At 43.0% G+C, this 14,638-nt stretch overlaps 1 protein-coding gene across 1 annotated transcript in view; it reads left to right on the forward strand.

Moving 5' to 3' along the window:
- The first annotated feature begins 1,549 nt into the window (after positions 1-1,549).
- The window catches only part of SH3RF1 (SH3 domain containing ring finger 1), a 179,126-nt gene continuing 166,037 nt past the window's right edge, over positions 1,550-14,638 (forward strand). Inside the window, 2 exon segments of the mRNA XM_021698901.2 lie at positions 1,550-1,729; positions 3,275-3,762. Coding sequence (XP_021554576.1) covers positions 3,370-3,762 — 393 coding nt within the window. The 5' untranslated portion in view covers positions 1,550-1,729; positions 3,275-3,369.

The following is a 14,638-nucleotide window of genomic DNA, read 5'->3' on the forward strand; positions in this document are numbered from 1 at the left end:
TCCATGCTGTTCTCAGCCCAAATGCATGTGTATTTGCTCACTTCTAAGTGGGCTGTTATTTCTGGTATTCACACAATATGACTCTCAGCATATTAATCTATTTAGAACCAAGCTAAGGGAGGGATGAGGTCTGAGTCTGCAGTTAAGGATTGAATTAATGGATGTAGAATGTTTAGCACATACAGTGAATGGTCGATAATAACTGTTATCATTTTTTCCTTACTTAGGCTATCTCATTGGTCTTGAATAGTTACGCTGTGGCCTGGGTGGAGACTAGAGAATAATCTGGCTCCCCTTCAGAATGTTACCCTGCTTGCTGGCCAGGCAGGGATTTCTTGCGTAATATCTTTTAGCCCCTCTTATTTTCATATATAGTTTCTGCACACCTTTGAGGAAGGGTATTTGGGATAACTTTTTGTAAGTTGATAGGAAATGCAAATAAAATTATGACAACTTTGAGATAATGACGAAATTTTAATTTGTTTCCCTCTGAATCGAGCCTGAAAAACAAACCTCAAAACCTGTGGACACGTTTTTCAAAACTACATTTCAGAGTTTACAGGTGTGCGCCTGCGGCAACCGAAACAAAGATTAAGCGATGGTTATGGCTGCCTCCCAGGCTCAGATAAAAGAGGCGCCTCTCAGCTAGCTCCACGGTGCCAGCTCACCTGGGGTCAGACTTTGAGTTTTCCCCATTTAGGGCAGGTATAACAGCAAATCCCACAACCGTTTTCCTCGCCTCTCTCCCCTCCCATTTTGAGTTTCTGGATCAGCAATCCTTCCAGCTGGCTCAGGTTTGTGCCCCGGGGAGGCAGCGTGATGTCTGGGTGCGGGCGGCGGCGGGCCGAGAATGGGCGGGTGGACAGCTGCCCTGGGACTGTTTCCACGCTGATCCAACATGCTTCTCTCAGACCTAGGGGTAACAACACTTAACTCTCGCTCTACCAGTGTCTCCGCAGGCCTGGGCGAACAGATGCAGAGGAAAGTGGGATCAGTTCCCGCCAGGGCTGCTCCCGCCCCTTCCCCGGCCCCCGCCCCTCCCGCGCCGCGGCGGGTCCCGCCCCGAGTCGTCCGTCCGGGGCCGCCGGGCACCACTGGGCAGGAGGAGGACGCAGCCGGCCCCTGCCCCGTGGCGCCTTCCTTCTTCCCTCCGCCGCCACTCCCAACGCTCTCCTCCTCCGGTTGCTTCATTTTTCAGGCGTGTTTCCCTCAGGGGGAGGCGTGTGCCCCCAAACCATCCATCTCCCTCGCTCCTGGGGACCCCGCTTCCTGGACTCTCGGCTCTCGCAGCGCCCCCTCAGGCTGCCGCCCCCATCGCGCCCCCGGGGGCGGGCGGGGACCGCGCGCAGGTACCTCAGCGCCAGGAGGAAGGCGCTCCAGCCCCGCAGTTCCCGGAGGTGCCGCGCCCGCTCCGGGGGGAGGCGCTGTAGTGCGGGGCCGCCCCTTCGCGCCCCGGGCGCCCGCAGCTGCTCGGCCTCCTCCTCCTCCTCTTCCTCCGCCCTCCTCGGCTGGGAAAGTGGGAGGTGGCGGCGGCAGCGGCGGCGTGTGTGTGTGTGTGTGTGTGTGTGTGTGTGTGTGCGCGCGCGTGAGGGGGGCAGCAGAGAGGAGTCTCCGGGTGCCGCCGCGGCGTCAGAGGCAGTGCGAGCGGCGGGCGCGGCGGGGCCGCATCTGCATCGGTCTCCGCCGCCGCTGCGGGGCCGCGAACAAAGAGGAGGAGCCGAGGCGCGAGGTAGGGCGCGGGGCCGCGCGGGGAGCCGGCGCGGGCAGACCCTCGCGGCCGAGGAGGAGGTGGTCGGGGCGCCCCCCTCCTCTCCGCGCTGGTCCGTCCCTCAGTCTCTCCACCCTCGGGTCCCCGTGGGCCCGGAGCCGGGACGGTGCAGTGGCCTCGCTGCCTTCTCCCGGCAGGAAGCTGCCCGGGCTCCGTGCCGCGTTCTCCCGGGGCGCAGCCTAGCACTCCCTGCTCTCAGATGGCTCGGTCTCTCTGGGGACTCCCGCCTCATCTCTGAGGCGTCATAGATGTTTCCCGAAAGGTGGCACTTTGTGGGGCTGACTTTCGCAAGTTAAGGCTGCGGATTTATTTTTAAGTCCTTGAAAACTTCCATCAGTCGTTCGGGGGGGATTTATGTGCCTGGTCTGACCCAAAGGGTGGCGGAGAGGAGGCCGTTGAATGAGATCCCCGTTCCGGCACCGCCCGGGCAGCAGCCCCAGCCTGGGACCCTCCCCTGCCCCTTGTCGCCGACACCTGGCTCCGGGGTGTGTCTGCGGCGAGCGGCCGCCGCGCCTCCCTGCGGGTCTGGGAGTACCTGAGCTTGGCAGCGTGGGAGAGGGGCGCAGCCCTGGGGTTCCCCGCTCCCCGACTCTGTCAAGAAAAGCTGTTAATGCTTCCATCGAGATCTTTTTACCCTTTTCCTTCTAGGCATTTACATTTACATTTATTTTGGTGGTAGGGGAGAGCGGCGCAGTCACAGGTTTAAATGCTTTTTCCTGAATGGCCCCATTTTCATATCATGCTCACAGTTTTCAGTCCAGCATTCCATTCTCAAATTCTTTTGGTGATAATTTTACCAGATTTTCTGAATGGGATTAGGACAAGCTGTTCAGAAATCCGTTTCAGAGTTTGTCAACCACTGCCCTGAAGGGTGCTTTTATATTTCAGCTGCTTTCAAACAAATCTTTAGTTGTGTCCATTAGAATTGTCAACCTTGGCTCATTTTGGTTGGGCAAGATTGAACAGTTCTATTTTTAAGGCCGGCGAAGAAACATATGTATTTAATATTGGGATCATTTACCACAAGTGATCGCATGAGGCATGGTTTCTTAAACACTAAAGTAGCTTAAAGATTGGGAAGTTTGTTGGGTTTAAAAGTAATTTCAGGTAGAGGAAGCTTTCAGTTGCTTCTGTTCAGCTTTTCGTGTGAGTTGAGGACTTTATTAAGGCAGGCAATATCACTTTGAGAGCTGAAGAAATCATGATCTTTATTGCATTTCATAAATCCCATTTTATTGCAGGAATTCTGCATAGTACTTGATAGCTATTTCTGCACAGTGAACTCTTAGATATCTTTAGGGACTAATTTTGAATTGTTTAAAAAGCCCATTTTGTTTTTAATTGTTGACTTTGGAGTTCAGGAACCACATTCCAAAGCAAAGCTGCACTATTCAGAGGAACCACTTTTGTGTACTTTTTGGTTCTTGGCTCCTCTGTGAACCTTTTCCCCCAAATAACAATACTAATTTTCTGTGTTCTCTCCTTTCCCCTCCCGCATTACTCCAGAGCAAAGTCTGAAATGGATGTTACATGAATCACTTTAAGGGATGCACACAACTATGAACATTTCTGAAGCTTTTTTCTCAGTAAACTAGATAAAGATGGATGAATCTGCCTTGCTGGATCTTCTGGAGTGTCCTGTGTGTCTAGAGCGGCTTGACGCTTCGGCAAAAGTCTTGCCTTGCCAGCATACGTTTTGCAAACGATGTTTGCTGGGGATTGTAGGTTCCCGAAATGAACTCAGATGTCCCGAGTGCAGGACTCTTGTTGGCTCGGGTGTTGAGGAGCTTCCAAGTAACATCCTGCTGGTCAGACTTCTGGATGGCATCAAGCAGAGGCCTTGGAAACCTGGCCCTGGTGGGGGCAGTGGGACGAACTGCACAAATGCATTAAGGGCGCAGAGCAGCTCTGTGGCTAATTGTAGCTCAAAAGATTTGCAGAGCTCCCAGGGCGGACAGCAGCCACGGGTGCAAGCTTGGAGTCCCCCAGTGAGGGTGAGTAGCCTGCAGAAGCAGTTTGGTGAATAACGGTGGTGAAAACTACATTTTTTTCTTTATGCTTTAGCTTGATACTTTCTAAATCAGTTCATTGCTAAAGAAGCCACACTGGAACAGATAGGAAATTATGCCTCAGGATTTTTTTTTTCCTCCTTTTGGAATGAGAGTGGATATAAATAACAAATTTTTGTTTCTAAAAATGCTCTCCAGAGAGTCTCTATTACCTTTTAAGATAAATTTTGGGAAACAGGTAGCAATTATTCACTGAAATCTAAAACGAAGCAGTTTTTTGGTGCCCATTTTAAAATGGAAATTTGGTGTGATTTTTCCCTTTTTCATGGAGTTGGGAGAACCATAATTAGGTATGTATGTGTACATATATATGTTATAAATATGTATGTGGGTGAATCATAAGTAGGAAATTAAACCTTAATTTTTATGGTGCATTGAACCATTCTAGCCATTCTCTTGGTTTTATGAATGCATAGTACAGAATTTACTGGTTGGAGGAATTCTTAACAAATCATGGCCACAGGTAGCTGAGTTTCGTTGCTGTAGCAACGAAATGTCATTTAGGACTACAGTGTAACAGAGAATCTAGCTTTATGTTGGGTTTTGCAGGGAGTGAAATGAAATGTTTTCATCAAAATGATTTTTCTTGGGTTTTGGATTTGGGCTGAAATAATTTTAAATGCAGCTAAATATTTGGACAGTTACCATATTTTAAATTCTTAGAAGGTAAGGTATTCTGAATAAATCTATATTATGTTGTGGGTAATGGCATTCCAGTAAGACACATTTTTCTCATTTTTGTAAAAATAAAAAGTAGGTATGGGCATCAGATAATTAAAACAATTTCATTTTTGTTGGAAGAAACAATTTCGATAATTGGCCAAACTGATAAAATATATTTTTAAAGAACAGTTAATTTGGATAAGAATTTTTTTCCCCCCAAATATTCATGGTAAACACTCAAAACTGACTTCTTTCATTTAGTGTTAGAACAGCCATTGGGATAGCATTAGATAGTATAAATTCACAGGTGTGAATATCAGAGGCTGTACCATTCCCTGGCTTCTTTCTCAAACTCATCTTTTAAAATGATACAAAGTATTTATATCACTAGACGTAAAATAGGAAAGGGTTTTAATTACTAGGAAACAATTTCTTTACTGGGCTATCAGGCTTATTTTGAGTTGTATTTAATTTTTTTTTTTTTTATTTTTATTTATTTATTTATTTATTTATTTATTTATTTTTTAAGATTTTATTTATTTATTTGAGACAGAGAGAATGAGAGACAGCATGAGAGGGAGGAGGATCAGAGGGAGAAGCAGACTCCCTGCCGAGCAGGGAGCCCGATGCGGGACTCGATCCCGGGACTCCAGGATCATGACCTGAGCCGAAGGCAGTCGCTTAACCAACTGAGCCACCCAGGCGCCCTAATTTTTTTTTTTTTTAAAAGATAGTGAGAACTTTGGGTTTAAGGTGGTTTTCTTTGCATATTTGAAGCCCACATATTTGTGAGGTTGGTCTGCTTAGCAGACCAGTTTTCTTGGATTTCCTTTCTTTTATGGAGTTTACTGGTGCATTGACTAGTGTATAGAGTCACTAATATTTTAATCTCACAACCAGTGATCAAGTTGGTCATTTCTGAGACACCTAACCCAGGTCCATTTAGCTTAATGAGGGAGTAGATTTGCTTCTTTGGAGATTTTGTTTCCTTGTTAATTAGACTAGAGACGTTGTAGCTTCTGGCTATGAATGGCAGTATCTTAGTTGTTGACACATTGCTTTACCTGTTATGAGGAATGCATAGAATGTTTGATTATTGACAAAAAGGAATTTAAGAAAAGGGCTCAAGTTTCAACCTAATGTCCTTTGAATTTTAAGTTTTCTTTCTAACATAAAAATTGACTATGTAATGCTGTAATGTTCATTTATTTCAACTGCTAAGCTTTAGAAATTGAGCTTCACTTTTCTTGGGTAAATTATTTTGAGAGTTTGATCATGTTACTGTTATTTTTCTGGCTTATATGAGTTCCTAATTTGCTGCATGTTTTTTCTTTAGCATGAGGAAAATTATTCACTGAGAATCCCTGGTGAACTTGAGCCTTATAACTTGGATAAAATAGTTGAGGTTAATAAAACAGAAAATGATGTCTGTTATTTTAGGGGGTGGGAGGCACAGAGAGCAGAGACAAAACAAGAAACAAAATTACTCAGCAATCTGAGTTCATGCAAATGTTGCAGTACTTATAAAAATAGCAGTTTTAATTTCTCATTAGTAGTTACTGGTACCTTTTGCTTTCAAGTATTTAAAACAACCAGGGTTGGGGCGCCTGGGTGGCTCAGTTGGTTGAGCGACTGCCTTCGGCTCAGGTCATGATCCTGGAGTCCCGGGATCGAGTCCCGCATTGGGCTCTCTGCTTGGCAGGGAGTCTGCTTCTCCCTCTGACCCTCCTCCCTCTCATGCTCTCTGTCTCTCATTCTCTCTCTCTCAAATAAAAAAAAAAAAAAAAAAAAAAATCTAAATCTAAAACAACCAGGGTTGCACAAATAGTCCAGGTACCTGAAAGATAAGTACATCTCAGAAAATACTCCTTTTAAAAAAGAAATCTGTAACATACAGACATGTGGAGGTTGTAATGCACTCCTTTGGACACTTTCCTGAGGTGAGTGGCCATAATAAATTCCAAACATGCATTCTCCTCTCTTAGATGTTCTGACACAACCAAGTGGTGCATGAGCCTGTTTCCACATGTTGCATAAAGCTGAAAGTGATAACATGTGGAATATTGCTTCAGTGTATTAGTTATGTTCTATATTCCATTAGATTGTGACCATGTGGCTTCCTCATGCATTTAGCCAAGGTATATTTGAGTGTTATCAGCAGATACGAACATTTCCAATGTGTGACACAGATCTTGTTCCCAGAATTTTAGTGTTTCCTGCTTAATATTAAGGAGAAAATGAAAAAGTGTTGGATTGGAGTTACCATGGGAATCCATCAGTTCTTTACCCCGTGCAAAGAATTCCTGTTGGTTTTAGGCCAAAGTTGAGCAGTGGAATGAGCCACAGGGAGAGGGGGACTGCAGATATCTGTTTATAGGGACTAAAAATACCTGCAGAAGATAGATAATATATAAAAAAATATATAATATACATGCAAAATTCCATATTGAAAACATGTTTAAATAATTTCGACAGAATTATGACATAGTAGAACATTTAAATTTCTGCTTTCTATGAATGGTTCCACTGGTTCAAGATCTATTCATATCTGTGCACCTATCTGTCTAGAAATTATTAATGATCTCACACTGCTTCTATCTCAAAGTGAGTTTATTCAGCAAAAATAAATCCACATAACCACTGATTTACACTAATTCTCACTTCGTTTATTCTTTCCTTTAGCTAACAAGTATTTATTGAGCACTTACTGGGTGCCAGGCACTGCTCTAGCTGCTCGGTAGGTAATGATGGATAAACCAGATACAGCTTCCACTTACGAACTTATGAGTATGTGTCCATCTTGGGGGAGAGACACACATTAATAACATAATGCAAGTATGTAATTAAACTTGGTAAGTGTTATGACAGAAAGCTAGGAGAGAGGATAGGAGAACGGCCTGTGTTTAGTGTGAGGGTAAATGTGTGTGTGTTTGTGTGTGTATGTGTGTGGTATCTTCAAAAGCTTCCTTGAGAAAAGCATTTGAGCTGAGATCTTAAGGATAAAATTATATTAATTAGTTGAGAGAGGGCTGGGAAGGTGAAGGAGCAGGATAAGAGTATTCCAGTGGCCTTGATCTGTAGTGGGACAGGGTATGGATCCTGTGAAGAACCAATGGAAGGTGAAGGTGGACTGAACATGGGACAGGGATGGTGAGCTGAATGAGGCCTCAAGTGCAGTAATGTACAAGGCGTCCAGAGCCACCACAGGCCACATGGGGTTAAGGGCCAGATGAATGGTAGAGCTAGAAAGTACTCTGCATTTGGGATTAGAAAGATGAATCATTAGGACTGAGCAATCATCAGGGCTCAGAACGGAAATGGGAGTTTGGTGTCAAAGGACAGAGAGAAATGGAACTCTAGATTTGGGGGGAATAGGTGAAATTTCCTTCTGCAAGTGTAGGGTATGCTTTTGTTTCTACATAGCTACGCTCACAGCTCCTTTCTCCCCCTTTCCCTGTTGCTGACTATTATGGGCTGAATTGTGCCTCTGCACCCCCATTCATAAGATGAAGTCGTTTCCCCTAGTACCTCAGAATGTGACTGTGTTTGGGGAATAGTGACTTTAAAGAGCTGATTAAGGTCAAATGAGGTCATATGGTGGGCCCTGATCCACAGTGTGACTGGTATTCTTTTTTTTTTTTTTTTTTTTGAGAGAGAGCGAGAAGTGGGGAGAGGCAGAGGGAGAGAGAATCCTAAACAGGCTTCATGCCCAGCGTGGAGTCCAACATGAGGCTTGATCTCATGACCCTGAGATTATGACCTGAGCCAAAACCAAGAGTTGGATGGACAGTGAACCCACTGAGCCACCCAGGTGCCCCATGATTGGTATTCTTATAAGAAGAGGGGATTAGGACACAGAGACCCAGAAGGAAGACCATATGAAGACACACAAAGGTGGATATCTGCAAACTAAGAAGAGAGGCTTCCAGAAGAACACAACCCTGCTGACACCTTGATCTTAGACTTCTAGCCTCCAAAACTGATGAAATAAGTATTTGTTGTTACAGCCAGTCAATCTGTATTACTTTGTTATGGCAGCCCTAGCAAACTAACACACTACTGTGGATGTACTCCTCAAGGTCAGCCCCTTGAATGGCCTCAGTCCACTGTCAGTCTCTTCAGTCCTGGTTTCCCCAAAGACCTGCAAGTGGTCCAGTCCTCTGGATGTGCAATAACTCTGAGAAGTTCTCTGGTCCCTCCATCCCCCTCAACTGCCCGAGTGGCCTGGTATAGTTTTGCAAAACAGACAATAAACCAGAAACAAAGAAAATTTTAGGTTGAGAGAAGGAAGCGTCAGGAGGAGAGAACTGTTCCTACTACTCGTTTATCTCTCAGGTTCTTCTGTAAGTGGAGTTTGGAGAGGGTGCTTTCCTGGGCATCATGGTGTCTGAGGCATTACCCAAAGGAGAGGTGGCAGAAAGAGAATTGAAGGAAGGGTAGGGGAGAAAGTCAGGTCTACAGTATGGCTCCGGGTAGGGTGTGAGAAACTACTGCTATGAATTGCCCCATTGGCCATCTTTAACCTCCAGTCAGTGAACAGGTACCTGTGGAGAATTTTTTTCTGGCTCAGTTCTGTGCTATGATCTGACCTAGGACAGAGGTGGCTTTAATGCATGTTTCTGTTGAAAAAGAGTTTACCTTATGGGGAGGTAAAACACAGGAAACAACAAATAAGGCAGCATCGAGTGAAGCATCAAGCTATTGGTTAAGAAATGGAATAAGTCTCTGTAGTGTAGTTTGTGTATTGTGGCTCCTGGAGTAAGTGTCTGGTCAAAGAGTGGAATGATTGTGGATTAGGAGGGACAGGGCAGGACATGCTACCCTTCAGTGGGAGACTCAGCCCAACACTGACATAGGAATTGATGTCTTCATTTGGTGGTTTGGATGAGGGAAGCGTCTGGCTGTCTCTGAATGGCTGAGTTAAAATAGAAAACTGTTTGTTTTTGCCAAACAATGTCTGTTGCAGAAATTATTGACTTCTTTTATTTATCATTTCATTCTTGACCCCTGCTTTGGTCCTTATGTTCATCCTATCCCTGGCTTGACTTTATTCCTGAGTCAGGCTCAATGTGTAGGGTTCAAGGCTCAGATTTGGGATTGGGATAGAAGGCTGGGATGGAGATGAGCCTGCCATGCATACTGATTAGTAATTAAAAAAAGAAATGCCTAATGACTCTTTTTTATATTACACAAAGTATGTGACCATGATCATGTAAATCTCACAACAACCCTCGGGTTAAGTACTATTATTATTTAAAAAGTTAAAAAGAATGTGAATTTCAAAATGAGTTCCTAAAAACATTCTGGTGGTAAAAAAAAAATTCAATAATGTAGATGTATAATATGAAGTGTGTATGTCATTCTACATCTCTTCATATACATTTGTGTGTGTATACATATAGTTTGTTTTTTTACATAAATGGAATTTCATGCTCTGTGATCTGATGATGTGATAGTTCATTTAATATATCTGGGAAGCCTTTTCATGTCTGAGCACATGTATCTGTCTCGTTAAAAACACCCACAGCTGTTTATTGAGGTATACATGCAGAGAAGTGCACCTATTTTAAGTGAACAACCCATTGAATTATCATGCTTCATTCTTTTTAAATGACTAGGATTTTTCTCCCTATTTTAAAAATTAAGGTAGTACAGGGCGCCTGGGTGGCTCAGTTGGTTAAGCGACTGCCTTCAGCTCAGGTCATGATCCTGGAGTCCCGGGATCGAGTCCCCCATCGGGCTCCCTGCTCAGCAGGGGGTCTGCTTCTCCGTCTGACCCTCTTCCCTCTTGTGCTGTCTCTCATTCTCTCTCTCAAATAAATAAAATCTTTAAAAAAAAAAAAATTAAGGTAGTACATGCTCATAGTAAGAAACTTAATGGTGGATAAGGATGTAGAGGAGAAAATCAAGACTTCTAATCTCCCCATTCTTAATCTCCAGGAATGACTACCATGAAGAGGTTTTTTGTGTGTGTGTTTTTTTTTTCCCCAGGAAAAAAATTAATAGAAATAGAATGACATTATATGTGCTCTTCTGCAATTTGAGGTTTTCTGTTTAATATATCTTTCATAGCTTTCCATATCTACTGTCACTGATGTATAAGAGGGCATTCTGTACTATCATTCTCATTTTAGGGATGTGGAAAGGATGTCAGAAAGAGGCTGAATAACTTGTTCTAGGTCTCCTAGCTAGAAAGTGATGGAGATAGGATAGGGTTCCACCCTCGCCTGTCTGATCCCAAGAGCTTCCTTCCCTTACCCACACTGTACTTAAGTGACAGACATTCTTCCTGGGTTCTCGTGCTGCTTATAACAGAGACAGCTTTTAAGTGGAGTTTCTTGTGTTCTTACTGTCCTTGCTGTGTTCACTGTTGTTGTTTTAAAGGGACAAATGAAGCTCCTTTACAGTGACAGTAGACCAGGAAACCAGACCTTCTTTAGCTTGGTGCATGGGAGGAGTGTGGTTTGGAGGTCAGAGGTTGTGGCCTCCAGTTCCAGTGCTGCCATCAATCTGCTGTTTGGCTTTTCTGGGCTTCATTTCTTTAGCACAGAACTGCAGAACCTTAGGTCCTCACGCTCCATGCAAGGAGTCAGGGGGGGAAGGATTGGTGAGTTTGGTTCATCTTGCACTTTTCACAACCCTTTGTGGTATATGGCATATAGTACACGCTCAAAAAGATATTTGTTGAATGAATGTTTATTAGTTTCCTGGAGCTGCTATAGCAAAGTACCACAAACTGGGTGGCTTAGAACAATAGAAGTTTATTTTCTCACAATTCTGGAGGCCAGAGTCTGAAATCAGGATAGTGGCAGAGCCAGGCTCTTTCTGAACCTTTCAGGGGAGAATCCTTCCTTGCCTCTTCCTAGCTTCTGGTGGTTCTGGCAGTCCTTGGTGTTCCTTGGCTTGTAGATACAACACTCCAGTCTTTGCCTCCATAATCACATTCCTTCCCAGTGTGTCTTGTCCAAATTTCCCTCTTCTTATGAGGACACAGTCATTGGATTAGGGCCTACCCTAAACTAATATGACTCCATTTTAACTTGATTACATTAGCTAGACTCTATTTCCAAATAAGGCCACATTCACAGGTATTGGGGGTTAGAACCTGAACATATTTTTTTAGGGGACACAATTCAACCCATAACAGATTGAATGAATGCAGGAATGAATGGTTGAGTGATGTGAATTCCAATCACCTTCTAAGGATCCTAGCTGTACCTTTTCTCAACAACTTATTTGTCCTTAACCCCTTTCTTTGTGTTGTTTCCTCACCATCTATAAAAATGGGTTAACACTTCCTCTACCGATTAATAGGTTGCCTTGTGGATAAATGCAAGAATTGATGTGCAACCATTTTGAAAATTATAAAGTCCCTGTAAATGGATGTATTATTATTAGTATCATTACTATAAAAATGATCAGTCTTCCTCACAAGGAATATAATATCATTTCTATTTGGGTGACAAGAACCAAATAATTGAGAAGAAATTTAAAAGATCACCAGACAAATATAGAGCTATGCAAAAGGAGGACTTGAGCTTAGTTGTTTTGGTCCCTTCCCTGTGAGAAACAACCTGATGAATGTTCATTCTCTCTGGCTACCCATGGGAGGTTCTTTGCCCATTTTCCCCATTTTGATTACCATTCCCTCAGCCCTTATTTCTCCTGTGGCTGATTGAAAGAGAGGAAGGGAAGGGGAGGTTATTCTGTTGTTGCTGGCTGAACAGAGAAAGGGAGGAAAATGAGATAAAATCTACTTTTGCTTTAGTCGTAAGCCCTTGCTGTTCTTCCTGTTCTCTGAAAAGCCTCACCTCTGCCGCTGGTTCTCTGGCTTCAGCCCCTTGACCCAGCTCCAGCCTCTGCCGGTGTAGAACTTCTGTAGTTTGTTCACTTTTCTGCCTTCTAGCCACCTTGTATTGTTCTGTCATGCAACCGTGGTCTGCGTTTTCCAAGTGGCTAAGAGGGGGGAAATGGGAGAGATGTTGGAACAGGAAGGGGGAAAAGGAGAGCAAGGACTCCTGTGCCATTCCGTTTCCTTCCTTGAATTGTTTTTCCAGGTTGCATTCACAGATTGCTCATTTTGCCCCATAATTAGTCTCTGGGCTGGTGAAAAGGAAGATTAAAAATAGATACAAAAAAGGTAGGGGCAATCTGTTAATACTTACCTCCACTTCACCCTTCCAAGAGTCCCTGACTCCTCTTTGCGTACCTCTATTCCTTAACTGTCCTCCTCTGCTGGGAAGAATGATGGCTTTTCCCTACCACAGTCAGGCACTCACTCTGTTTATTAATCCATACCCTCTCCAGTCTGTTGCATTAATATGGTTTAAGTAAACCTGAGAAAATACATGAAAAGCCTTTTTCATTTTAAGGTCGAAAGACAGATGACTTTGTAGTTCACTTTCTAGCGGGATTCTTTATGAGGATCCACAATAGTAGAACAACATAGTATACATAGTACAGTATAATAAGAATACTTGTGATAGAAATATTATGTATAGTAACATAGTATAGTGAGGAACTCCTATATCAAATCAGATGTCAAGTCAGGCAAGCCTCTTTCTTTTACATAGCAACATAGTGTAGTGAGGTGTACTTGTGATGGAAATAGTACACTTGGAAACAGCTTTGCTAGTAAGGCTCCCTCACTGTGGAACTTAGACCCCTCACCCTCCCAAAGCTTTTATCAGAAAGAATGTGTCTATCTCTCCACCTTTTTTTTTTTTTTAATTTCAGAGACCTTGAAAGTAGTAACCTTAAAAAAAAAAAATTCTGAGCCCCAGTCACCCTTCCTGTGGTCTTGCAGTCCTTTGCAGTGTATGTGCCTGCCAATGCTTAGTCAAGAGGATGGTAACAGTTGCTTCATGAATGGTGACATATGGGTATCTGTAAACACAGCCATGTTAAAGATAAATGTGTGAGTGGGCTCTTCCGGGGTAGCAGGGAAGGGAGTGGAGGTGCCATTTCAAATGGTTGACAGTAGCAGTAAAGTAGTAGACCATTTGAGTTGTGAAACGTGGATAAAAGGGAGCATGTAGGAGGATGTGCAAATGAATTTTTAAGTTCTATTAAATATAGTGCAGAAAGGAAGGACTGTCAAGTTTGAACATTTTTCTTTTAGCCTAAGGAAATAAAAAATTCCTTATTTTTTGCAAGAAAAAATCCCTTAGAAACAGTCTATTTTTATTGTTTATAATGTTCAATGAATAAACAGGAGTGGATTTTCATTATTTTAAGATGTAGTGAGTAGCCCTAAGCAATGAAGAATTATACAGAAATAAAATAGAAGGTTATTATAGGGTGCTCCATATCTAGTTTTAATTATGTGAGGGATGCCCCTACCCCCCAATAAAACAGTAGCAAGTAGAGTAAGAATATCAGTGTGGGATACCAATACCCCTGGTATCTGTATAAGATTCTTGGAAGTGTATTTGAGCACTAATGTTTAAAAGTTGAACATTGATTTGTTATAAGGAGATACAATTCCTCTAGAGCTAAAAACATAGGTACACTCCTAATTACATAACTACTTAGTTTTTAAAGAATTTTAAAAGTCCTTTAACACATAGATTAAATATTATATGTAAAAAATTAGATTTCAAACACATTTTTATTTGCTGAGCTTATTCAAAGTGATATGTAGTTAGCAAATCTCAGTTTTTCCCATTAAGCGTGTGTTTTATTTATTTATTTATTTATTTATTTATTTATTTACTTACTTAAAGATTTTATTTATTTATTTGACAGAGAGAGACACAGCGAGAGAGGGAACACAAGCAGGGAGAGTGGGAGAGGGAGAAGCAGGCTTCCCGCGGAGCGGGGAGCCCGATGCGGGGCTCAATCCCAGGAGCTTGGGATCATGACCTGAGCCGAAGGCAGACACTTAACAACTGAGCCACCCAGGCGCCCCAAGCGTGTGTTTTAAGCACACTTTTGATGAATTGTTTCTAGTATTTCATATGTTTTTATTTTTTTCTCCACAGTTGAACACAGCTGGAGAGCTTAAGTCTATAGGCTAAATATTTTCGCCATTCTTGATGGGCCTAATTATTTTCATTCAGCATTATGTATTTCATATGATACTATGTGCTGGAATTAACACTTTCATTTTTCTCTCTTCTGTTCATTTTTATAAAAC

Source organism: Neomonachus schauinslandi, chromosome 2 (genome assembly GCF_002201575.2).
Source record: "Neomonachus schauinslandi chromosome 2, ASM220157v2, whole genome shotgun sequence".
Taxonomy (NCBI): Eukaryota; Metazoa; Chordata; class Mammalia; order Carnivora; family Phocidae; genus Neomonachus; species Neomonachus schauinslandi.